The sequence below is a fragment of the Anguilla anguilla genome, chromosome 9 (assembly GCF_013347855.1).
Source record: "Anguilla anguilla isolate fAngAng1 chromosome 9, fAngAng1.pri, whole genome shotgun sequence".
Lineage (NCBI taxonomy): Eukaryota > Metazoa > Chordata > Actinopteri > Anguilliformes > Anguillidae > Anguilla > Anguilla anguilla.
Window position 1 is genome coordinate 4,856,652 of NC_049209.1, and position 25,190 is coordinate 4,881,841.

General features: G+C 45.5%; 1 protein-coding gene across 1 annotated transcript in view; it reads left to right on the top strand.

Annotated features, from left to right (window-relative positions):
- Nucleotides 1-3,609: 3,609 nt before the first annotated feature.
- Nucleotides 3,610-25,190, top strand: part of kctd16b (potassium channel tetramerization domain containing 16b) — a 68,781-nt gene continuing 47,200 nt past the window's right edge. The window contains exons 1-2 of the mRNA XM_035435026.1: nucleotides 3,610-4,438; nucleotides 4,834-5,772. Coding sequence (XP_035290917.1) covers nucleotides 4,929-5,772 — 844 coding nt within the window. The 5' untranslated portion in view covers nucleotides 3,610-4,438; nucleotides 4,834-4,928. The remainder of the gene's footprint in view (nucleotides 4,439-4,833; nucleotides 5,773-25,190) is intronic.

Genomic DNA, 25,190 nt, shown 5'->3' on the forward strand with positions numbered 1-25,190 from the left:
TGGCCTACTTACAAAGGACTGCACGGAGACGTATGCATCTGTGCATTCTGTGCTCAATGGAAGTTAGAGACGGACAAGGTGCAAACTAGTGAAATGTTATCAAAATGGGAATCGAGCTTACTGTGTCTTCATGACTGCGTCAAGTTTAAGAGTTAAGAGGAGGAATTGTTCTGATATGTATATATCATTATCTACAGACATTAACATTATATAACATTATTCGGGTTATTCTGAATTTTTTCAGTTGCTATTTAATAGTAATTTAAATGCAGTCATGTAGCAGAAGCAAGACTTACATTAGGTTTAGGTATAAAGTTAGTAGGCCTACTTTCTCATTTATTCAAATGGAGGGGGATAACAGGGATGAAGCCATCTCGGACCATGTTATGAAATACATAATTCACTCATTCCTTTGAGGCAAAGATCTATACTCCACTGGAGACAGAGGATGCGATCCACTCTGGTGTGAAGCTTCTCACAAACGTGGAGACATTTTCTCTGCCTACTGCCGTGACTGTGGTGTGACAGCAATTACTAACTGTTACAAATGAGGTGTTTGATAGTTTGTCACATCATTGAATAACAGGCAGAGCTGCCTCCTGCCATTTATTTAAACCAAGAAACCACAGTTCAGTCCAGTTTAACATTGTACCCTTTCTTCTTTCTGATAGATAGATAGATAGATAGATGGAGCGAGCTACATAATGTTTGGGAAAAAGACATGTTTTTTTTTCTTTCTACTTGATTTGGTTCTGTCACAATTTTGTATTTGTAACCAAACAATTCACATGTGGTTAAAGTGCAGATTTCTCAGCTTTTATTGAAAGCTTTTAAAATACATTTTGGTTTCACCATCAAAAAATCACTGTTGAGTGTTGATTCTAGACTTTTGATTGCCTGTAGAGTCTGTTAAAGGCTTTTGTCAACACGAGGACAAGAGTTGTGCCAATGAAAGCCATTATAAGACTGATAAATAATAATAAACAAAAACAGTCAGAGACATAGGCCAAAACTTAGGCCTTCCAAAATCAGCTGTTTGAACATCATTAAGAAGAAAAAGAGCACTGGTGAGCTCAGTAATCACAAAGGGCCTGGTAGGCCAAGGAAGACCTCTGCAGCTGATGGCTGACGAATTCTCACCATAACGAAGACAAACCACCAACAGCCTGGCCGACAGATCGGAAACACTTTTCAGGACGCAGGCGTGGATGAGTCAGCAACTACTGTCCGCAGAAGACTTCACAAGCAGAACTACAGAGGCTACATCGTTTTTGCGGCTAACTACCACTAGTTAGCCACAAAAACAGGATGGCCAGTTTACTGTTTGCTAAGAAGAGTGTAAAAAAAAGTGCCTGCAGAGTTCTGGAAAAAGGTCTTGTTGACAGATGAGAACAAGAATCCCTTGTATCAGAGTGATGCAAAGTATGGAGGCCAAAAGGAACTGTCCAAGATCAAAAGCACCCCCCCCCCCTCTGTGAAACATGGTAGTGGGGGTGTTATGGTTTTGAGCAAGGAGATGGGGGGACTATGTATAAAAAAGCCTGTCATTTTGACACGGTCAAACCAAAATGTACATAAACACCCTTAAATGAAAGCTTAAATAAAGCCAGACATAATAAGGCTTTTTGAAGCGAATTACATAGAAAAACAAGAACTATGACAGAGAGAAAAATTAATGTGACATTTCAGACACCCAGCCTTCTATTGGTAAATATTTCTCAAAGCATTATTTTTCATAGCCGTAGTGACAGTTTAATAATAGAGATTGATATACACATTATGTGAGATGAGCTTGCACTGATTACCAGAGTACAGCGCAATGACCTTTGCAGAAGAGAAGAACAAATTACAGCATTTACAGTTAAATTCATTTCGCAGTCATCTACAGCAAATATGTCTGCATGAAATAAACAATACGGGCAGTGAGCTATATTCTATGGCCAAAATTGAAAAAAGAAAAAAGACTGGAACCGTACGCAATGGTCAGACGAGTGTAAAAGTGAGCTTTTTGCCCTTGCATTTGCACCAGCAGAGGCGTCAGAAGAAGAAGGACACTGATGTTGAAAAGGACAGCGCACTTCACACTTCAGAAGATGACTCAGTAGTGTTATCCTCGTAAAGGAAGGGTGGACAACGTGCTAAAAACATGAAACATTACAGATACGGTTAAATTTGTAAATTTATTTTAGCAAAAAATAATATGATTTTCCAAAATTTTTTAAACATACAGTATAGGTGATTACCTATTCAAGAAGGCACTGTTTATTATATATACTACATATTTTAAGAATTTGCTTAAGAAATACACAATGATTGCTTAGACACACAATGACCATGACAAAATCATTTATGTCGAATCAGGTACCACTGTATAATCACAACACTCAGTGGTTCAGTGCTTGCAAAATCCCCACTCCATCTCACTTCAACACATGGGGTGATACATGACGAAGTCAGGAATGTTTCCCTTTCATAGAGACTAACGCCCACCTCAAGACGCATTGGTAATGCCGGGCGACATAATTGGCGGCATAATTGACGACGCAATTACGCGCACGTTGCCACGCTTACGGCCAATGGAACTGTCAATTCAGGAGAGCGGCATCAGGAAGTGACGTCAGCCCGCCGCTTTGGAGAGTCTAACTAGCACAGACAAGAGTTGGGGGAAGTGCAACCTCGGTGTATCTGAAAAGGCAAACTTAGGCGATGTCATTGGCCCGCGGGGGTCACCCTCTCTTGGGCATGGCTCTACATCCAATTGTGTGTCACCCTCTGGGGTTGCTGGCATAGTCCAGTTATGAGTACAGTGCCTTAACAGGATGAGCCACCCAGCAGTACCAAGGATATTTAATTCTAACACTAAACATTACTCAGTAATGACTCATCTTTCTCCATGTTTACCACGCTGGATATGCATTTGACTTTCTTCCAGATTATACAGAAATGAGCATTCCATACACAATTGTAACGAAACAGTAATACTAGATACCATTGTTAAATGCGGATGGAGGGAATAATAATAATACTAATAATCATAATAATAATAAGAAGATGAAGAAGAAGAAGATGATGAAGAAGAATAAATTTATGCAGTTTAAAAGTACCTTGGCACCCTCACAACTTAAAAATGTACGACCAACGATTTAGCAGGTTGAGCGAATTCGCTGTCCATGGTGCTGGAACTAGGGTGCTGCGGTCAGCTAAGCGGAAGAGCAACGGTAACCAAAACATATGCACACGCTTCTGATAGTGCATTGCTGAATTCGCGGTCATATAGCAAGATAACTATATTTTCTGCAATAATTTTACATTGAACCATAAATTACCTATCATAAAAAAGTAGGTATATTAGCTTATCTTGTTAACGTATATCTCGTCTCACACGTAATATTAGGGCCTGAACTGAGTTGAGTATACAGGATTAGACCTGTTACTTATGAAACGACATTCTATTATATTTGTTTAAAAAAAAGAAAAAAAAAGAAAAAACATATTTAACGCGACCCCCTCTTCATTTTGCAAACCAACACCATGAAAAGACAGTCTTACATAATGGTGCAATACAGAATACGCCTGTGGGCGTATGGTGTGAATGTAATAAGACAAACGATCAACTCCTTACTGCTGTTCATAAAATGGGCGCCAGTTAGACTAACTTAAAGGAAGAAACTTATTACTGGACGTCTGAACGTTAAATATAAGAAGGGGCACAGCGTTAAATATGGCAAAGTAAACAGGTAAACAGTGTGTGAAGTTCTTAAGGGACGCTATCTGCGCAGACAGACGTTGTGCATTTTTTACATGGTCTTTTCCTTTAAGATGATGTAAGCCTATATTCCCAGGATGGCTCCCCTGCACCGTCTAAGCAGCATCAGCAGAGACGTTTTTACGCGGTACCACCCTGTTCGAAAAGCAGCCGGAGCGTCCGCGCAGCTCCTTCTACAGTCGTGGCCGTTCACCCGCGCGACGGCGTGCACACCTGTCAATTTCATTCGTGCTTCAGACCACGAACGGCACAGGCTGCACCCTGAGAATTGTCACAGATGGAGGATAGGTGAAGTCGTATTATTATTTTTTCTCTCGCTTGGGAACAGGTGAAGGAGGTGTCCTACATAAGCTGGAGATTTATTCTTGGTGAGCCGCGTTAATGGTCTCTCTTTTGAAGTTATCGCGGACCGCGTTAAAATATATAATTCACTCGCTCATCTACTTCAAAGAAGTTGGAAATTATCCGCAGGAGATACAGCGCTCTGTTTTTTTATGGACTGCTGACGCCGTTGTAAACTTGGGTGTTTTTTTCCCAGAGAAGGGATAATGTTAAGAGAAAAGTGTTTTTGAATTTATTGTACAGAGGTTCTTATCGAAATACCTCCAGCTCTTGAGGTATTTGAACCGAACAAACACTGGACTGAAATTTGACGTTTTCTAGCAACCTACAGTAAGTTGATATCTGGCTGCAGAGTACTGTCATATATCTACGATATTTTCACTCGCTATTTTAATAGTGAAATCGATGCAGGGCAGTCGAACTGTGTTTGCACGGATATATGCATTTTATACATCCACATATTTTCACACATCCATGCATGAACACATTCTGAAATAACCCACACATGTATATTTATCAACTCTGCAGCTGTCGTTTTCATAGATAAAATAAGGGTTTTCATTTTGTACAACTAATCGCGTCTAAAAGTCGGTTTTATTTGCGGGTAGCTGGATGTTTTTTTTCCCCCTTTATGTATTACAGTAATGTTTATAAGTGGATTCTTTCACAGTCGCGTTTCGTTTCCTCTGACATAGCCTATCCGTGACAATTTATTTCGTTTACAGAAAATAAAGCGCTAGAGGGGAGGGGAAAAAAACAACAACTTTTGGGCCCAAATCAAGATTTCTGTGCATACCACGGCTCGAGGATTTGTGTATGCATGACTGAAACGATGGCACTGAGTGGGAACTGCAGGACTTACCCGCCGACCAAAGAGCAAGGGTCTGTACAGAATTCTTTCCCTGACGTTATAGAATTAAATGTAGGGGGTCAAGTTTATTACACGCGCCACGCCACCCTAATTAGCACCCCGAATTCCCTGCTGGGAAGAATATTCTCCCCTAAAAAGGATGCCACTAATGACCTGGCGCGGGACCCCAAGGGACGATACTTTATCGACAGGGACGGGTTTTTATTTCGCTACGTACTGGACTACCTCAGAGACAAGCAGGTCGTGCTGCCCGACCACTTCCCAGAGAAAGGGAGGCTAAAAAAAGAAGCGGAATACTTCCAACTGCCGGAATTGGTCAAAATTTTAACTCCGGAGGACTTGAAACAAAGTCCGGACGACTATTACCACAGTGATTTCGACGACGCTTCCCAGGGCAGCGATCAGCGGATGTGCCCGCCGTCGTCATTAGTGCCAGCGAGCAGGAAGTATGGGTTCATCACGGTCGGGTACCGGGGCTCGTGCACCATGGGCAGAGAGAGTCAGACCGACGCAAAATTTCGAAGGGTACCCAGAATTTTGATTTGCGGAAGGATTGCCCTCGCGAAAGAAGTTTTCGGGGAGACCTTGAACGAGAGCCGAGATCCGGACAGGACACCCGAGAGATACACGTCCCGGTTCTACCTCAAGTTCAAACACCTGGAGAGAGCTTTTGACATGCTGTCGGAGTGTGGATTCCAGATGGTTGCCTGCAACTCGTCGGTCACCGCGTCCTTCGTCAATCAATACACAGAGGACAAGATCTGGTCCAGCTACACGGAATACGTCTTCTACCGTAAGTCAGCTTTCCTTTAAAAAAAATTCAGAAATCAATAAATATTTTGCTTGTGCGTTTTAATAATTTGAAGTGGAAAACAAATAATAATAATAGTTGTTATTATTATCCAGAAGTGACTTATGTAATCTTCTGCGTCTCTATGCTTAAATAGTGCCAGGACCAGTATTGATTGACTCAAAGGTTGTTTCTGTATTCACCACTAGGAGGCACACTTGGTATGTCCGTTATTCCACTTGAATTTTGGTTTTAAAGCTGTTCAGACATGACTGGGACGACGCCATCCTCACTATTTTTTTGTTGTTGACATTATGTAGGTTACTTGTGATTGTCTGCCAAAATTACGCACAGTTGGAAATGATTGTGTGAAATTCAGAAGATTATGACCAACAGAGTTGCTAGTTGTGACATAGACTGCTGCATTTTGTTTTTATTACGAGCTTATTCTGCTCTACAGTACTGGAACTGTGACCAGTCATCGATTCTTTTTATAATTATTCTCATATTACACTATGACCACACCTAATAATCAACACAACTTTGCATTAACAAAACCACATTACTGCAGTGTCTGAGTAAATAGTTTTGTTGCTTGGATGGTTGTTCATGGTTTTCTTACTGAATATTAACAGCCATATATATATATATTTAAACTTAAAATGTTGATTCCATGTGCTGACACATGCTTTTCAAGGCGTTGGAATGTACACTGCCAGGTATGGTCACATCAAGCCAATTGGGTTCAAGACAAATGTTTTCATAGGCAGGACATCATGCATGCATTATGCCATGCACAAACAACAAGCAAGCACTGCACTACACAATAGTCCTGTAATGACACAAATCAACAAGAGGAGGACTGCAAAGGCTCATGGGAAAAGTAGTTTCAGGGGGCGGTTTTGGATGTCCACGCCCAAAATAATAAAACATTGTTTATGCTCAGTCCGGGCACTCAAACTGCTCAAGTAAGGTAAGACTCAAGTTTTATGGACGTGAAGCAGTTAACTGTGCAAGCAAACTGACTACAGCTTGTCATAGTGTGGTTTAACCCTTATTGTTCCTGACTCACGACCAAACCAACGTTTGCAAAATGTCCCACAAAGGTAGTGCATGTTAGATTTGGCTTCGATTTGAAAGATCGTCGACAGTCTTATCCCACGGATAACCATAATACCGTACAGTGCTTTTCTGTCATTGATCACTGACTCCAAGGTTCAGTGCTTTACTATGAAAAAGTAGAGCAGTTTATCATGTAAAATTCTGTAATATGTAATGGAATATGCATTGGAACACAGATGAGGACATATTTTCATAAAACTATTAGAAAAGCATTCTTTTGTTAACTGGGGAAAAAAAGAAATCAAGATATATTCTATTTTATAGCAGATCCAAAAGCCAGTTAACTTGTGTTGAAAGTCTGTTATTGCTACCCCAATCAGAGACATGAGCAGGGTATTGGAACGATCGCACATTGGGCCCCACCTCCCAAAGAAAAAATAAATAAATCATATGTTCTGATACTTTTTGAGGGCCCCTGTCAGTCAGGACCCTTGGAATCGTCCAACCCCCGCAACCCCCTCCCCTCCCCTCCCCTCCCCTTTACGCCCGCCCATCTCCCAACCCTGGCATACAGAACCGTCGTCTTGGGGCTGATAACCGGTTGCTGCATTTTCTATTTGTTTGTCAGCGCTGTGGTCCAGTGAAGCTGTTCTTCTCAATCGGGTTTAGCGATCTCACTTGTGCAGAAGTTTGCGGTTGAGGGGGCGGTTGATGGGGGTAAAAGGGGGCGGGGTGGTGGTGGTGGTGGCGGTGGTGGGGGGGGGGGAGGCAACGGAGAGCTACGTTCTCCTCGGTTTCCACGATTTCTGCTCCTGTGGGAGCGGTTCTCCGCACTCACTTGACTCCATCTGTTCCCGCAGCCGGTTTAAAAGCGGGAGCTCCACCCTGGAAGGCCCGTTTCCTGGCTGCCTGAGCGCGGGCGTCAGCAGCCCACGCCTTAGCCGCCGCCTCCGTGCTAGCCCGGGATGATGGCTTTTATAATGGGCCTCGTAATGTTTTATGGTGCAACAAAATGGCGCAAGCTCAAGAGCTGACAGTTGATAATTCGTGTTCGTTCCCTGTGTGTTTCCCCAGACGAAAGGCAAAAAAAAAAAAAGGGAAGCACCTCATAAAAATGAATTGCAAAAGATTTGTCCTCCCTGATTTTTCGTGTGGAAAAATAAAATAAAATAAAGGGCTAGCAAGTCACGCGCTAGTAAAAAAAAAGGAAAAGAAAAAAAGTAGGGATATTTCTTTCCCTCTCACGGCTCCACTCGGTGCAGAATGTCAAGGTGATTTGATGCATGGGCTGTTTTTCCAAAGATAGTGTTGAAATTGGGTTTTGACTAAGGTAGGCGAATAGTGCCTCTGTCAGGGACTTGGGAGACACTTCTCAGCAGCCGTTTGTTCTTTCCGTGGAGTGGAACCAAGTCCCTGTCACCCGCATGTTTCTTAGAAAGTATTGTTACAGTATGCAAAAAAAAGCTTTTCAAAAACACCGCAATATCGCCATTCACGCCCTATTCTGAAAGTACGAGCACACAAAGCGTTCATGTTTTCATGAAACATCCTCAGAGTCAGGAGAGATGTCATATATTACTGATTGCCACCACTTTTTAAAATAAATCTTTTATTCCCCCTAGAACCAGGAAACGACAGGCACAAGCCTGCCTTGTGTTTGCCATCCACAACTTTTTTCCCCACGACCCGCTGGTAATGTAGCAGTTCGGTAACGTAGCCTTACCGGGTTCTTTTCAAGCTTGCAGATGGACCACGCAAATGCACATCCGTGATCTGTTGGTAAACCGAGGAAGGCGTGAGTAATTTAGCACGCGACTTCAATTACTGTTTACTTTCAACTGGTGCTCGATATGCTGGTGCAATAACATGGATTCTGAGTCGCGGGGATAACAAAGTTTGGCGCGCGGCGCCCCTCCTCATTAGCCCCCTCGTTTGGCTGTCTGCTGTCGCACATGAGATGCGCGCGCTGCACCATATGGGCAATTAAAAAGCACTTTGTCGGTGATTCCAAAATGGACCCTTGTGTGAAACCTAAAGAGACAACAGTCGGTGGGTCAGGGCGGGGCGCCGGGAGCTGGGGAGGAGGTAGAATCACAGTTCGTTAATGATTCGCTCTCCGTTAAATGATCTTAAAACATAAATAAATAAATAAATAAATAAATAATACTTTTTTTTTTACACGAACCGGTTTATGAGCAGGCAGTTTTCTGGCGATAGCGTTATTAATTTACCAGAACGCCTTGGTGTTTATTTCTGCTGGATATCTAAACCGGAACCTCTCTGCCTTGCTCGTGCACGAACCAGATAAACACCCACAGTATAACGCACACTCCCGTTCTATGCTTCATAGACCTGCGACTCTAATAGGCGGCGTGCGTTCGCCCCAATATCCCCCATTTATGCGTTTGAGCGCGTGGGGAGGTAGGACTGTAAACTCGACGGGAGTAACTGGATTGTAAAAATAAAACTCAGGCTTGACAAAGTGATCTCATCCCGAACGCTACATAAAACTACTCGAAAACAAATTCCAACAAAGCGGTGCTGTTCCTAATTTATTTATTTATTTATTTATTTAGCACCATCTTGTTCAGCACTGACTTTGAAAAGCAGATCGCACAACAAACCTCTGGAAGAGAAAGAAGTTTAAATGTGTTGTTTAATGAGGTTTAGGGCACCTGATTAAGTCACAGACGAAAGTGACAGGTACTTGTTTTCCCGCCATTAGCCTGTTTGCTTTGCCCCCGGTAGAGAACATAAATTTCCTGCTGCAAGGCTTCAGCGCTCTCCTCTCAGCATCTGTTGGGGACTACAAATCCCAGGAGTCAAATTTATTTGCAATTTGTTGCTTGGTTAGAATGGATTGATAATTAATCATTCGTAGTGACAGTCAGAAGACTGGGTCCCCGTGTGCGGTAAATCGTGTCATCATCGCTTACCAAATAAGAGTGAGCCCCAAATCGCTGCCTCCTCCTCCTCCTCCTCCTCCTGCGCTCCACGCCAAAGTATTTGCATGAAATTATTTGGGACAACATTCCATCATGGCGGATGCTGCCCTCACGTGTGGGGTTGGAAATTCATGCCTGAAAAATGGCCCCAGGATGTGTTTTAATGCGTAAATGTCCAGCCATTACACATATATAGTTACCATTGTATGGTGAGGTTGGGGGTGCGGGGGGGTATTAGTGTGGCTCCAATACTGGTGTCCTGACTGTAGAAGGTTAAAGGTCACAGTGTGGCAACCCAGTATGACACATGGTCTGTGTTTTTTTTTTTTTTGCAAGCTTCTCTAAATCTCCTCCCGGACAAAGATCTGCTCAGAGATATGGTGAAAAAAAAAAAAAAAACACTTTTCTTTTCCTTGAGAGAACTAAATTACCTTAAGGAAAAGACATGGACAGATCTTTGGCATGGATTGGATATTGTTGCATAGAGAATCTGATAGGGACATCTGCTCAGAGTAGATCATTAAAAAAAAACAATGCACGGCTTGCCTAAATTTCATCAAACCTAAAAAAAAAGGAAAAAAAAAGAGATGTCACCACCCAAGCCCCCCCCCCCCCTTCTCTTATTAACCTGATCTGCTTAATTGGCAGTGAGCAGTGACAGGTCTAACACTACAGTCAACGCGAGCAGCTGCTTCCCCAGTTTAGGGCACCAGGGGACCTGCCGCCCAGCCCGGAGACCGCGTTACCCAGGGTGCCACGGTCACGAACGCGGAAGTGCGTCGGGCGCCACCGAGGTCTCCGTCTGTCGCCCGCGGCGATCGCTCTTTCCGCAAACCGGGCAGTGTTCCGGGAGAAAAACCCCTCTCTGACTCGGTAATGCACGGAATGCAAACTTCCTGTTTTTTTTTTTTTCCCGACGACCAATCTATTTTAATATTTTAGGCCCTTATCACTTAAGTCTCACCAGGGGCCGGGTGCATTTGAAAAAAGGGCAAAGCACTTCGTGCTCGCGGAGTATGGGAAGAGGTGCATCATGGGAGAACCGATAATGGTGCAAAGATTTCAGGGGAGGAAGGCTGAGCGCAGAACTACCACATTAAGGTCTGATCTGCGTTTGGGTATTCAAAACAATGCGAAAAGAAAAAAAAAATATCATGCATTAAAATTCAACTGGTGCATCTAAAGAAGTCTGAAAATGGAAGTCACCCTCAGTAAGCGTATGGACGTCCATTTTTCTAATAAATAATACCTAATACTGTTCTTTACATTGGCGAGCTGACATACCTATGTAGGGCAAGCTGCTTTTTTTTTTTGTAATGTATACGGTCCATTTATATAACGGAGTATGTAACAGAGTATTTATGGAAGCCATTCAGGTTAGGTACCTTGCTCAAGGGTGCATTAGCTGCGCCCAACCTACGGATAAACCCTGCTGTTTGCAGACCTGTATCAGGAGGTACCTCCCCTGAAAGCACTCCTCTCTGTCCCCACTCAACCACAGCGTGCAACTAACGACGAATAACAAAAAGAAAGCACTTTAAGCACAGTGCTGATAGGCATCATTTGTAAAAAAAAAATGACCTCAGACCTCAGGCACTCAGATGCGTCTTTTAAAATATAAAAAATGGACAAAGAAAAAAAAAAAAACACTTCTGGTTAAATGTAGCTTTGTCGGACCATTATCTTCATCAACTTACATTCGTGAGCGGATCTGAATCGCGGGACAGATTGGAAGCCCGTGCATATAATGGTCTCCTGCAGGAATGCTGAAATTCACAGGTGGCGGTACGCATGGAGACCTCCCGTCCGTGCGAACAACACTGATCTGTCTGCTAGTGTTGGCTTGGAGCCATGCCTGCACAGAAAGGGGGAGAGGTGGGGAGGGGGGGGGGGGGTGGGAGGGGGAAGGGGGGGGGAGGGGGTAATGGGAAAGCTTTCAGGGGCCCTGTTACTAGATAGGGCCCAAGAGAGGGACAGCAATATTGGGAAGGTGTGTGTGGGTCCACGTTTGCAATTTGCCATGTGCCAACCCCCCCCCCCCCACCCCACCAGTCCCGTCTCCATTCTGCAATAAAAACCACTGCCCCCTCCAGCTTGCTATGATAACTATGATCATGTTAAGCCCAGTGCCGAGTCTGAAACAGCTTGCTTGCCTACTGTTGAGCATACAGGTTGAATACAACTTGCATACTCAATAGTGGGCAAGTAAGCTGTTTCAGACATGGCCCAGGTCATACTTAAGTCATTAATTATCTCAAGGCACTTACTGCTGAAAGTAATGATAACCCTGTCTTCCTGGTCACATGTCTAAAGCAACATAGCATTCCAAAGCTTGCAAGCCGATCATTCCTCCTGCTATAGGTGACATGTTCCCTGGCAATCCCCGCCCACCTCGTTTCCCCAGATCCCAACCATCAAAGAAAAATGTGTTTTCACTTTTTCCTCTAAGCTTGTACTAAATAAAAAGTCGATAATGTGTTGCAGAAAGTGTTTGCCTTGTAAAAAAAAAAAGCGGCACAGTGTTTGGCTTGGCAACGATTTCTGGTTTTTGGCTGTTAAAACTGAGGTCGTGTCAGGTGACATCTGAGGAAATATATATATATATATACTGTATATATATATATATATATATATTTGTTTTTTTTCTGAAGACCTGCAGGATGTTAATGGGGTCTGCTCCAGAGGGTGTTTAATTGACTGCGTTCGCGCGGCCATTGTTTCCGCTAAGCGGGATACGGCGCCGCTGTCTGTTCCGCTATTTCCCGCTATTGTTTCTAGCGCGTCGCGGCGGAATGGGCGCTGTAGAGCGGGCCCATTAGGGAAGACGGAGCAGATCCCATTATCTTTCAGAGGAAATCTGTGCGGCACGCCTCGCGCGGGAAAAATGAAGCGCGTCCGGGAAGAGATTACCCTCCCCCCCCACCCCCCCCCGCCCCCCCCGCCCCCCTCTGCTCACGTTCAGAAGTTTATTTAAATGGGTCGTTTTTTTTTTTGCTTATCGTACGGCCGCATTAAGGGATTTAGGCCTGTGAAGGAACATTAGCGGCATCGGAGGGGAGGGGGGGGGGGGGGGGTGGGGGGTGGAGGGACCAGGAGATTTGGTCGCAGCACTTGGATGGGGCGTTCTGGGGCGTGTGTATCGGGGCACGATGATGACGGTGTTGAAGGTTGTGATCTGACTGTTGATCCCAGGGTCCAATCAGGTCTTAGCTGAAAAGGGCTTGTGTGGGTGCAGGTTTTTGTCTTAGCTCAACAGGGTATCAAGGTGAATTGATGTTGATACTTGATTGAAGATCATGACTAGTTAATTAGTTGCATCAGGTGTCATAGTGATGGGCTAAAACAAAAAAAACCTGCACCCACATCAGCCCTTTTCAGAGAAGATTGGACACCCCTGGTCACGACCATGGACTGCAGCACACGTGGAGGGGTAACAGAACACAGTGACCAACCACCCCGCAGACAGGACTGCCATCGGACTGGAAAGCGAGCTCGTTCATCAAAACTCAGAGCGCTCAGATCTAATTTAATGCTGCAGTCAGGAGGAAGGGGAATGGATGTCAGATTCCAAGGTTTCAAGGATTCCAAGTTAAAAATAAAAAAAAATAAAAAAAAACTAGAAATACCGCCTCGCGGGTGTATGCCTCTGCCAAGACAAAAACGTGTTTTGTGAGGTCACAGTGACCTTGACCTTTGATCTTTGACCACCAAAATCTAATCAGTTCATCCTTGAGTCCAAGTGGACGTTTGTGCCAAATTTGAAGAAATTCCCTCAAGGCGTTCCTGAGATATCGCGTTCACGAGAATGGGACGGACGGATGGACGGACAGACAACCCGAAAACATAATGCCTCCAGCCACGGCTGTGCCTTCGCGGAGGCATAAAAAAGACGCTGAAAGTGCATGTCCATATTGCAGGGCCAGAGAGGGAAGAAACGCGGCCCACCTGGAACCTTTTTATCCCGGAGAAAACCACTGTAAAATTCATGGAGGTTTTATGGTGCTGAATTTCGGGAAGGTTTGCGGTCCTCGGTCTCCTTTCCCCCAGCTGGTGAAGTCTCCCCCTCCGACAGCGTCCCGCAACCTCTTCCCTCTCTTACATCATCGTGCCGGAGCGCGTTTTTACAGCCTCCGTCCTGGAATCTCATCTCCGCGCCCTCGTCGAGTGGGTGGCCATGGTTTGTAGAGCTCACGTGTACTCCTCCACATTTCCTCACTTTGATAAAAAACATATTGACGTATAGAATATGGAATTTCTGCAATTTCATCCTGTGCATTCTGTATCCAGACCTAAAGGCTGCCTCCTGGGGCATATGGCAATAATGTGATGAGGTTTGAAACACACTCTTTTTTTTGGGGGGGGGGGGGGGGGGGCGTTGGTATGCAGAGTACTGCTACAAGGGTGGGGGAGGGGGTGTATGGTATACGTTGGTATGCAGAGGGGCGGAGCGAAGGGGCGGAGCAAAGCCTGCAGATGGAAAAAAAAAAAAAGAAAAAAAAAAGAAAAAGCAGCTCCATCATGGCCGAGTCCTCATTCCTGCCAATTAGCGGCTTTCGCAGGCTGAGCTTCCTGTCAGCGTTGTTACGGTTACGGCCCCTTGCTTCGGCGGATCTGATATTTCATCATGCGGCTCCACCACTTCCAGCTCATCAGCGCGGAGATGCGCTCGCGCGGAACACGTGATTATTAGAAGATGAAAATACGAACGTGGAAAAAAAAAACAAACAAAAAAACTGTGGGAAATATAAATAAATGCTCGCTCGGAATTGTCGTCGGTTCCATTGCGAAAGTGTGTTCAGCAGGGAGTGAGTTTAAACCTCTAGACCATTAAAAAAAAAAACTAGACAGCTAATCCTGATTTTGCAGACTTGGATAGCTGTTCAAGTTGTAGTGCAGCTCTGTGGTCCAGAGGTTCAAACCTGAGGTTTAAAACTCCAGCTAAGCACGCTGTACTCGACCATATGAGCCTTATCCGAAGTTCTCGATATAATTAATCTGTCAGGGGCCGTTGCGCAGATGAACAACCGATACACAGAAACAAAATGATTTTGGAGTGAACTGTATGTCTACACATAAAGTGCACTGAAGTCATAAGATGAAAAGTGCTACAGTGTGTGAGCACCATTCAATAGTGGATGGGGACACATAATATATAGGCCTTTGTATTAGTTTCCAGGCTTTAGGCTTTTTGTAGATTTCACCTTAAAAATCCCTGCAGGTGTTTCTCTGCTGCAGTGGAATTGTCTTTCCTTTTGAGAAGGGCTGCATGCTTGGCTAATTTTTAGAGGGAAGTTAAGAACCGGCTCAGACACTTTAATGGGCATTAAGGCCCGTTGGCTTCCGGGGGGGGGGAGGTGGGGGGCGGGGGGTGGTGGGCTGGGGGGGGGGGGGGGGGGGGGGTTTGGTTACTTGATGCCGCGTGGAGGACAGAAATTACCTGCGGCAAATTCTCCGGGGCTGTCACCACCGCGAGGAGCGACATCGCTGTCGCTCCCCGCGACCCGAAAATTTCCGCGGCGCTGTCAGAGGTGGGACACCTCGCCCCCCCCCCCCGTTCCTCCCGTTGCTAACAAGCGAGGGGGGGGGAGGGGGGGTGCTGCCGCGAGACAGGACTAGCGCCGCTACCTGATAATGGATTGCTTTTTACAACCGGGGGGAAAAACTGAGAGCGAGCGATTGCGGTTTGCGAGGGTAATCATGCGTTGTACAGGTTTCCCTTAATTACCACAGCCCGCCCTTCGTAACCAAAACCGCAAAGCGAAGGGAACGAAATTGAATTAAAATCATATCTAAAAGCCAGAACGTTAATAATAATAAAAAGAGGTCGCTCTTTCGGAAAAAAAAAAAAAAACAGCAGGAGAAGGCCCAACCCAGGATCCGTCTGTACGATTGTGAGAATGTACGCCATGCCTGAGCGAATCACTTAACGCCGCCCATTTTGTCTCTGAAGTTTCTGATAGCCTTTTGTGTTTTTTTTTGCCTGCCTCGTTTTAATTGCCTTGCCTCTAATATTAGCGTGGAATGAAATCATGTAGGCTGGGTTTCGCGGAGGGATGTATAACAGGAACACAGCTCGGGACGAGGAGCGCGCTGGCTGCGCTTCCTGAGAGCACACGGGTGCTTGCATGTGCCCGTGCATGTGTGCGTGAGAGAGAGAGAGAGAGAGAGAGAGAGAGAGAGAGAGGGAGAGAGAGAGAGAGAGAGAGAGAGAGAGAGAGAGAGAGAGAGAGAGAGAGAGAGAGAGACAGAGAGAGAGAGAGAGAGAGAGAGAGAGAGAGAATGCATGAGAGAGATAGACAGAGAGAGAGAGAGAGAGAGAGAGAGAGAGAGAAAGGGGGGGAGAGAGAGAGAGAGAGAGAGAGAGAGAGAGAGAGAGAGAGAGAGGGAGAGAGAGAGAGAGGGAGAGAGAGAGAGAGAGAGAATGCATGAGAGAGAGAGACAGAGAGAGAGAGAGAGAGAGAGAGAGAGAGAGAGAAAGGGGGGGGAGAGAGAGAGAGAGAGAGAGAGAGAGAGAGAGAGAGAGAATGCACGAGAGAGAGAGAGAATGTGTGCATGTGCTGTAGAGCTATGGCACTGAACTAGTTTCTCTGCATTTGAAACAAAAAAAAGGTCTAATTCGAAAATTCAGTTTGTCACCAGATATGGAAAAAAAAGAGGCAAAGATTGGACTCCTAGCTGGTTGACAGAAACCTCACTTTCCTCTCATCAGAGCTTACACCTTTTTCCGAGTGTTCCCCCGAAGTGGGACTCCGCGGTCAAAGAGCGGTCAGTGGAAAGGAACAGAGGAGAGCACCGTGTGGGACCCAGCACTGTGTGGGACCCAGAACCACGTGGGACCCAGAACCGTGTGGGACCCAGAACCTTGTGGGACCCAGAACCTCGTGTCTGCGGTTCAGTGGAAAGGGCTTTGGGGGGAATTGAGCTGTGACTGGTTGACAAGGGTCACATGTCCCTGGTGGATTTAATGAAAAAAAAACAAAACTTTTTTTATTTAATTCTGACAAACCGGATCTGAAGTGGACGGGGTGGGGAGACGGGTTCCTCTGTGTGGGGAGTTCTCGCCACCAAGTCAGCCGTGTCGAGGCGGAACAACAAGCCCTCAGCACAGCATAGTGTGTTAGCAGCTGCACTCCCTGTATATTTCTCTCCAGGGCTACAGTAGTACCACAGGCCTGGAGTTACAGTAGCTCTACGCGTCTGTGCTGAGAGCGGCGCTACCGTTCTGCTCGATCATTTACATGAGTGGGCGGCAGTGTAGCGTAATGGTGATAAGGAACTGGAACTGGTTTTGTAAAGGAAAGGTTGCAGGTTTGATACCCAGGCACGATGCTGGCTTTGTATCCTTGATGAAGGTACTTAACCTTTGCTTCAGTGTTTATCCTGCTGTATAAATGGATGCTGTGTAAAAAAAAATGTAAAAGCTGCATAAGGGTAAGAGCAACCACATACATATCTGTAAGCCTGTGTCTATGCTGTATATTGTCTGTGCTGTGCATTGTCTGTGTCTGTGCTGTATACTGTCTGTGCCTGTGTTATATATTATCTGTGTCTGTGCTGTATATTATTTGTGTCTGTGCTGCATATTGTCTGTGTCTGTGCTGTATACTCTCTGGGTCTGTGCTGTATATTGTCTGTGTCTGTGCTGTACATTGTCTGTGTCTGTGCTGTATATTGTCTGTTTATGTGCTTTATATTGTTGGTGTCTGTGCTTTATATTGTCTGTGTCTGTGCTGTATATTGTCTGTTTCTGTGCACTATATTGTCTGTGTCTGTGCTGTATATTGTCTGTGTCTACTGTACATTGTCTCTGTCTGTGCTGTACATTGTCTATGTCTCTGCTGTATATCGTCTGTGTCTGTGCTGTATATTGTCTGTGTCCGTGCTTGTCTGTGTCTGTGCTGCGTATTGTCTGTGTCTCTGCTGTGTGTTTACACTGTGCCCTCCTCACACTCGGTCGAGAGCGCTGAAGAGAACGCCATTACGCGTAATGGTGCTCATCACACTCAAAGTCACGGTGTCATAAACATGGACGGATACACAGCGAAGGCTCTGTTGTGCTAAATCTGCAGTCAGACTGCCTGCCTGCCCTAAACTGTCGTGTTGCCAATCTCTGCCTTCAAGCAACTGCAAAATGTACGCTTCTGTTTGGCAAATGAAGATAGTGTAGGAGGAGAGTGCTTATGTGCATCACCTGCAATGTAATAGAACTATTTGATCATTGACTCCCCGTTTATTAAAGCTACAGTATCAGAATTTTTTTTTTCCCTGATGTGCATTGGAATATCTCAGATATGAAGGTAAAGCAATGAAACTGAAATAATTGGTTTTTGCTCCATCCAGTCACCAAAAATCGTCTTCTTTGTTTACAATGCAGTTTTTCAGAGTCTCGGAGAATGTACTGTATGATGTAACGCCCAGCAGCATATACAAAGAGCATATCCTTAACTCTATACACCTTCTTCCCTTTGTTTATCATCCATTTCATATTTCGCAGTTTCCAGCCTGGCTGCTGTGTGTCTGTGATCCGCCGTTTCTCTCTCTGTCCTGCGCAGCACTGACATTGTGGGCCGTCTGTGGGCTGCCGACAGCCAGCTCTCTCGCAGAGGAGAATGTATCTGAGCTCCATCTAGGTTGTTATGAATAATAAACAGCCGATGGGACCGTAACGCACCGGTCTGAAACACACAGCTGAGTTTCTCATACGGTCACAGGCCTTTGTGAAAGTGGAATTTAGGACTTTATGATGAAACCGTGATGAAAATGTTCGAGATGAGGGTCAAAAATGTGACTGTTTGCGCAGGCCGTTAAGTAAAGATGTTATGAGTTTCACTTGCCAACCAGCAAAGGATAGACAGTGACTCTCTGGGGGTTCCTTTAATGAAGGAAATCAGGCTTTTAAGGTGCTGTCTTGATCTAAAAGAAGAAAATACGTAATTTATTTTGAATGATTTTACCTTTTATTTTTTAATTTTATATATTTTTGGCTTATCGAACATAGCCACAAAAAAAAAACGTGTGTACTTGTGAGACTATTAAACCAATGTTAAGTGCCTTAGAAATTGGGTGTCGGGTGCTATGTCAAGCTAAAGCATTAGCGCTCGGAGCAGCGATGCACCCAGTGATCCGTATGGTGTCCAAGTCCAAGTGTGGACTGTGGCAGGGATGTCTGTGGCCGGCTGCCCCCGCGTGCTGACCCAGGGAGGGAGGGGCTCGGTTGCCAGGAGCATCCCGAGCTCACCTGGCCTAGAGATCGAAAGCTGGCCGAACTGGAAATCTGCGCCCCGCTTGTGTCCACTGAACATGAAGCGCAGCTCTCCCCCACAGCGACTCTCACACTCGCCAGCTGGTGGGTTGCAGTGTGAAAACATATCAGACGACGGCAGCTCGCTCTTCAGAACCGTGCCCAAACCTCTCTGCGCTCTCCCACATTTGTGGAGGATGGGGTGCAGTAGTGAGATTAGCCTTTGAATACGGCTGAGCATAAAAAACTGTAGAGTGGAGGGTGGGGGTGGGGAGGGGGGTGGAATTAGGTTTAACAAGAAATTAGCAAAACAGGAAACTGTGGAGTGGGCCTTTGAAGAGTAGGTTTGTTTTGGAATGTTTTATTTTCCAAATAGTCAATGTTCTAGAACTCCATCGCTTTCAGTCACCAGCAGTGATTGTGACATCAGCGTTAGAATGTTCAGTTAAGAACAATCTCATCATTTGTGATGTCACACCTTGAAGGGTTAAAATGGAAAAGGAGTGCCTGAGGACATTGTGTTTGCCAGAGAAGTGACAAAGCTGTTTGTTTTCCTTAGCGCTCAAAACCTGTCACATCCATCACTCAACCATATCCCCTTCCCTTCCCTCCATGTCCCCTTCCCTCCCCCCATATCCCCTTCCCTCCCGGCCTGGTCTTACTGTAATTCCAGGGTGCTGTGGAGCTCCTGAAAGCCCCTGTGGAAGAGACGGTTCATCTCGCCTCATCACGCTTGTGTTGAGATCTGGTTGCCTGGGGTGTGTGTGGGCGGGGGGACGGTGGGGGGGGGGGGGGGGGGTGTTTGGAGGGTGCCCAGGGGACCGGGGCGGACTAATGCACCTCTCCATAGCAGCAGACAGAGAGAGAGAGAGAGAAAGAGAGAGAGAGCTGGGGAGAGATGGAGAGAGAGAGAGAGATAGAGAGAGAGAGAGAGATAGAGAGAGATGGAGAGAGAGAGAGAGAGATTGAGATGGAGAGAGAGAGAGAGAGAGAGCTGGAGAAAGATGGAGAGAGAGAGAGAGAGCTGGAGAGAGGTGAAGAGAGAGAGGGAGAGAGAGAGAGCTGGAGAGAGATGGCGAGAGAGAGAGAGAGCTGGAGAGAGATGGAGAGAGAGAGGGAGAGAGAGAGAGAGAGACTCCCAGCCGTCTGACTCCATCGATGCCGCTGATTCCTCCTGACACCAAGAGAGGGCGCCGCGTTTGTCGTTCATCAATCCAGAGAGGAAACCGTCGCTGTGTTTTTGCGTGGGGTGGGGGTGGGGGGCGGGATTTGCGGGCGGGGCGAGCGGGCAGTTGGGCGGGAGCCGGCCCAGCGGCAGGGCGGAGGGCGGCGCAGTTTATCCACAGTTTCCGGAATGTTCCGCCGCTCCTCAGGGACAGGGCGGAGCTTTCTCCCGCACCACGGCGGCGTCTGACCAACGCACGCTTCCCGCCGCTGACGGGCCGCGGAATCCGAACTGACGTTTCAAGTCGCGTCCGCCGAGCGGAGCCGGGCTGTGGGTGAGGTCGAGGTCCTTCGCAGTACGGGTGTGACGTCAGAGCGCGTTTTTTGGGTGGACGTCTGTCCTATGATCTCTTAGCCCCTCCGCTTAATAAACAGAAAGAAAGACTGAACACACACACACACACATGCACACACACACATACACACACATGCTCACATGCACACACGCACACGCACGCACGCACACACACACAAACGTACACACTACACACACACACACAAACATACACACTACACACACACACGCACAAACGTACACACTACACACACACACACACACTACTCTGTGTACACATGCCGCTCTGGACAGAGGCCACCCATTGGTTGAGATGCCTCAGTGATGAGGCTTTACCCATCTGCCCTCCCTGGCCACGTTCCGTTCTGCTGTTGTTCCAGGGCTGTGATTGGCAGCTCAGCAGTGTGTAAGTAGACTGCTGTCTCCTGATTGCATTGATTGTCTGGGCCCCTGAGATGACTTCCTGTAAACTCATTTCAGTCTTCATTTTAGCTTCCGAAAAAAAAAAAAAAAGAAGAAGGAAAGAAATAATCCAGCTCACGTGTTTTCTCTTTTGCTGTACTGTGGATTATAGATTAATTTGCTTGCATTGGTAAACAGTGTGGCCGACAAGATAAATAATTACTGTTTTTTGATATTTATATTTTGCCCAGGGGTGTTGCAGGTTTGAACACAGGGTGGGGCACACATGTGTTAATAGAGGGCGCTATTGAGCAAGAGGCTTCAGTTCTGTCTTTCCCTAGTGAAACACCTGCGGAGTGAATGGAGGCCTCTGAAATATGCGTTAATGATACATGTCAAAATACTCAATAATAATTATTAGATACGTTAGCCTTCTGGTTTTTATTTTCTACTTGAACCTGTTTTTATTTTTATAGATTTTAACCCCCTCCCCTGTCCAGTTTGGGGATACCCTTTCATATTCATTGGCCCGTCCCATTATTTGTACCCATGTCCCGCTGTGGCACTCAATTTAGGAGGGCTCACCTGGCAACCCACTAGTCAGTTACACCCCTCTGTACGGGACCTCCAGCCACAGTCAGGATTCAACACCAAATAACACAAAATGGCGTCTGTTCATCGCCCAGACGAGTGCCGCACACTGTCTGTGGTGGTTGAGGCGAACATCTCCCCCTTCGATGAAAAAGCCCTTTGAGATCCTGAGGACAAAGGACACGATATAATGACTCTATCCATTTCTCTGTAATACAAGGGATATCAGGCTCTCTTCCCACAGTAATTTCTCATATTTGCACCTAAAGCACGGCGTAATAAAAAGCTCTTTGTCACTTTGTCAACAAGTTTTTTAAACTGTAACGCGTGAGATCCATCGTGAGTCGAGCGTGCGGAATAAACATTGCACTTAACTGTCACAATCTTATGATGTAACATACGTACGTCCTGTCTATTTATTTGTTTTAAATCTTGCCGAGCCTAAGCTAAGCCCACACGGCATGTATCAAAGAGATATGATAAATGTTGTCGAAATGGACGACTTATCCCACTGTAAAAAACAATGTTGGAAAAAAAACAAACAATAACAATGTCAGTCCTTCCAACGCCTCAGTTCTGTTCGGGCTCTGTTCTTTGCCTTTTCACTGCAAAAAAATCTAATTATTTCTGTCTGTGTTGCGGCGAGAAGACAATAGCTTGGCTCGTCATAATGTGCAGGCTAGCGCAGTATGTGGCCATTTGCTGAAAAAGCCTCATTTTGCCCTTTTAGTGTTATTGAAGCTGCAGTGTAACAAAAAGCTCATTTACAGATAAAGGTTTTGCAACCGTCAGCACAGCGGCCACTAGTCCATTACTCTGAACTCTACTCTGATTTCACACTGAATTACCAGTCCAACTATTTTAACATCAACACGCGTAATTAAAGCATCTCTTAAGACACTTCGTGTGTTGACATACTGTAGATAGGCTGGCAATTCAAATCATTAATCATTTATAATTAACAATGTCAATAACGTAATGCATTTTTTTGCTGTATTTTTTTGAATTACATAACCGTATTTTTTTCTCGTGGAACACGACAAACCGCTACGTTTACCGCCAGGGTTCTCAAATCGACTGAGCCGTCGCAGATTCTCCCCGCATTCGTGCGGGAATGAGCAGCCGGGGGGACGCTGACCTTTCCCTAAAACCGCGTCGACTTGAACAACACGCAGCTTTAATTAAAAACGGCGCGACAGACTCCCTCCCCCCGTGATGAATATTTATATTGGTGTGAAGGAATTATTTTTTTGTTTCTCCCACTGCAAGTGTTTTAGAGGACTTTTTTTTTTAATGTTGCCATTTATGTTGGCTGCGTAATGATATTGGCTTCTTTGATTTGGGTGTTAAAAATCAGTCTGGTTACCTTGGATACCCACTCTTGGCTTCCAACAGCTCGAAACAGAGACATGTAGCCCGAAGGAAGCGAAATTCTGACACACAGATGGCCGTTAATGTACAATATCCACAGGGGGCAGTGGTAGGCGAATTTGATGATGTTGAGCAGCATACCTCCAGCCGTTGTTTTATTTGAATCAGTTTGGAAGTCGCCGGGCGCAAGTCAATTCCGTGCGTCGTTGCTTGAGAACCCCGGGTCTTCATGTTTGAATATTCTAACTGTAGTTCGTTACAAGAGTGCTTTTTTTGATTAGAGGGTCCAGCAGGGTTTTAAATATTTTGGTATTGTCAGATATTCAATTCTTCATAAATTAAACATTGCATTAATTCTTTAAATGGGAAACAGCAATGCCACAAATGCTTGCTGTTGTAATATTTTTGTTAATTACAAAAAATGACATGCTTATTTCTTCTCTGCACCGTGGCTCAATAAAATATCTAATATTTTAAGTTCATTACATTACACTGGCAGATGCTTCAAAACACAGGTTGATCAGGTGCAATTCTCATTACAGTATGTAACAGTTATCCATAGTCATGAACCATCAAATCCAGTTCACACAGTAAGAATAGGCTGGGTCAGAAGGTTATGACAAGTCAAACTAGGACGAGGCATGAAGGCAGATGGCATATGACAAAGCTATGACATCAAGATGAGGATACAAGTGCACACACTGAGTGCCTTCAGAGTAGTCTGTTAGCACAGTATGTTGCCACAGTATCAGCCTTAGCTGTGCTCAGTCAGTAGCTATGCCTGTGTGGCTCAGCTGTGCTAAGTCAGTAGCCATGCCTGTGTGGCTCAGCTGTGCTCAGTCAGTAGCCATGTCTGTATGGCTCAGCTGTGCTAAGTCAGTAGCCATGTCTGTATGGCTCAGCTGTGCTAAGTCAGTAGCCATGTCTGTATGGCTCAGCTGTGCTAAGTCAGTAGCCATGCCTGTGTGGCTCAGCTGTGCTAAGTCAGTAGCCATGTCTGTATGGCTCAGCTGTGCTAAGTCAGTAGCCATGCCTGTGTGGCTCAGCTGTGCTAAGTCAGTAGCCATGTCTGTATGGCTCAGCTGTGCTAAGTCAGTAGCCATGCCTGTGTGGCTCAGCTGTGCTAAGTCAGTAGCCATGTCTGTATGGCTCAGCTGTGCTCAGTCAGTAGCCATGTCTGTATGGCTCAGCTGTGCTAAGTCAGTAGCCATGTCTGTATGGCTCAGCTGTGCTAAGTCAGTAGCCATGCCTGTGTCACTCAGCTGTGCTAAGTCAGTAGCCATGCCTGTATGGCTCAGCTGTGCTAAGTCAGTAGCCATGCCTGTGTCACTCAGCTGTGCTCAGTCAGTAGCCATGTCTGTATGGCTCAGCTGTGCTAAGTCAGTAGCCATGTCTGTATGGCTCAGCTGTGCTAAGTCAGTAGCCATGTCTGTATGGCTCAGCTGTGCTAAGTCAGTAGCCATGCCTGTGTCACTCAGCTGTGCTAAGTCAGTAGTCATGCCTGTGTGGCTCAGCTGTGCTAAGTCAGTAGCCATGTCTGTATGGCTCAGCTGTGCTCAGTCAGTAGCCATGCCTGCGTGCACTGTGATGTTCTTAGCAAACAGCAGCGAAATTGAAACACGAGCTCAACCCGTCCATTAGCGGATTCTTCGCCCCAGTCCAAACCGCCATTCAATTTTTTTTTTTTAAACTGCAGAGTCAGCACATAAACCTCTATAGATCCTCAGCCTTGCCAATGCTAGCTGCAACGTGTATATAATGGGATTGTTAAGACAGGCTGTGGCAGTCCGACCAATTTAAAACTCTCCAGGCCCATCATCCTATAAAGCAGGGGAATTCAATTCTCTGCCCCAGCTTGGAGTGGAAACGCACATTATTTTACTGACCTGCGTACTACTGATAAACTTTGCCCGTGAGGAAAGTTATTATCTAATTGATGCTTGTTTTGTGCACAAAGTTGTAACCAAACATTGACACATTATGTATTTAAGCACTTTAAAAATACAAAATCTTCTGAACACATCACTTGCTAATTGTGTAATTTTTTCGGTAAATGAAATTATTCAACTGTTGAATTTTGATGTATTTTAATGACGTCTGATCTGCACTAGAGATTCTGTTTAATGTGGATGGACTAAATGTTGCTGCACTCTGCTGCATTCTGTTTAATGTGGCAGAACCCTGTTTAATTATGTTTTTTCCTGCTTTATTGTTTTTTTCACGTGTCTCTGGCTCAAACGTGTTTTGTGTGAGGTCATCAGCGTTGTCTCTACAGTGTTCTGTGTGAGGT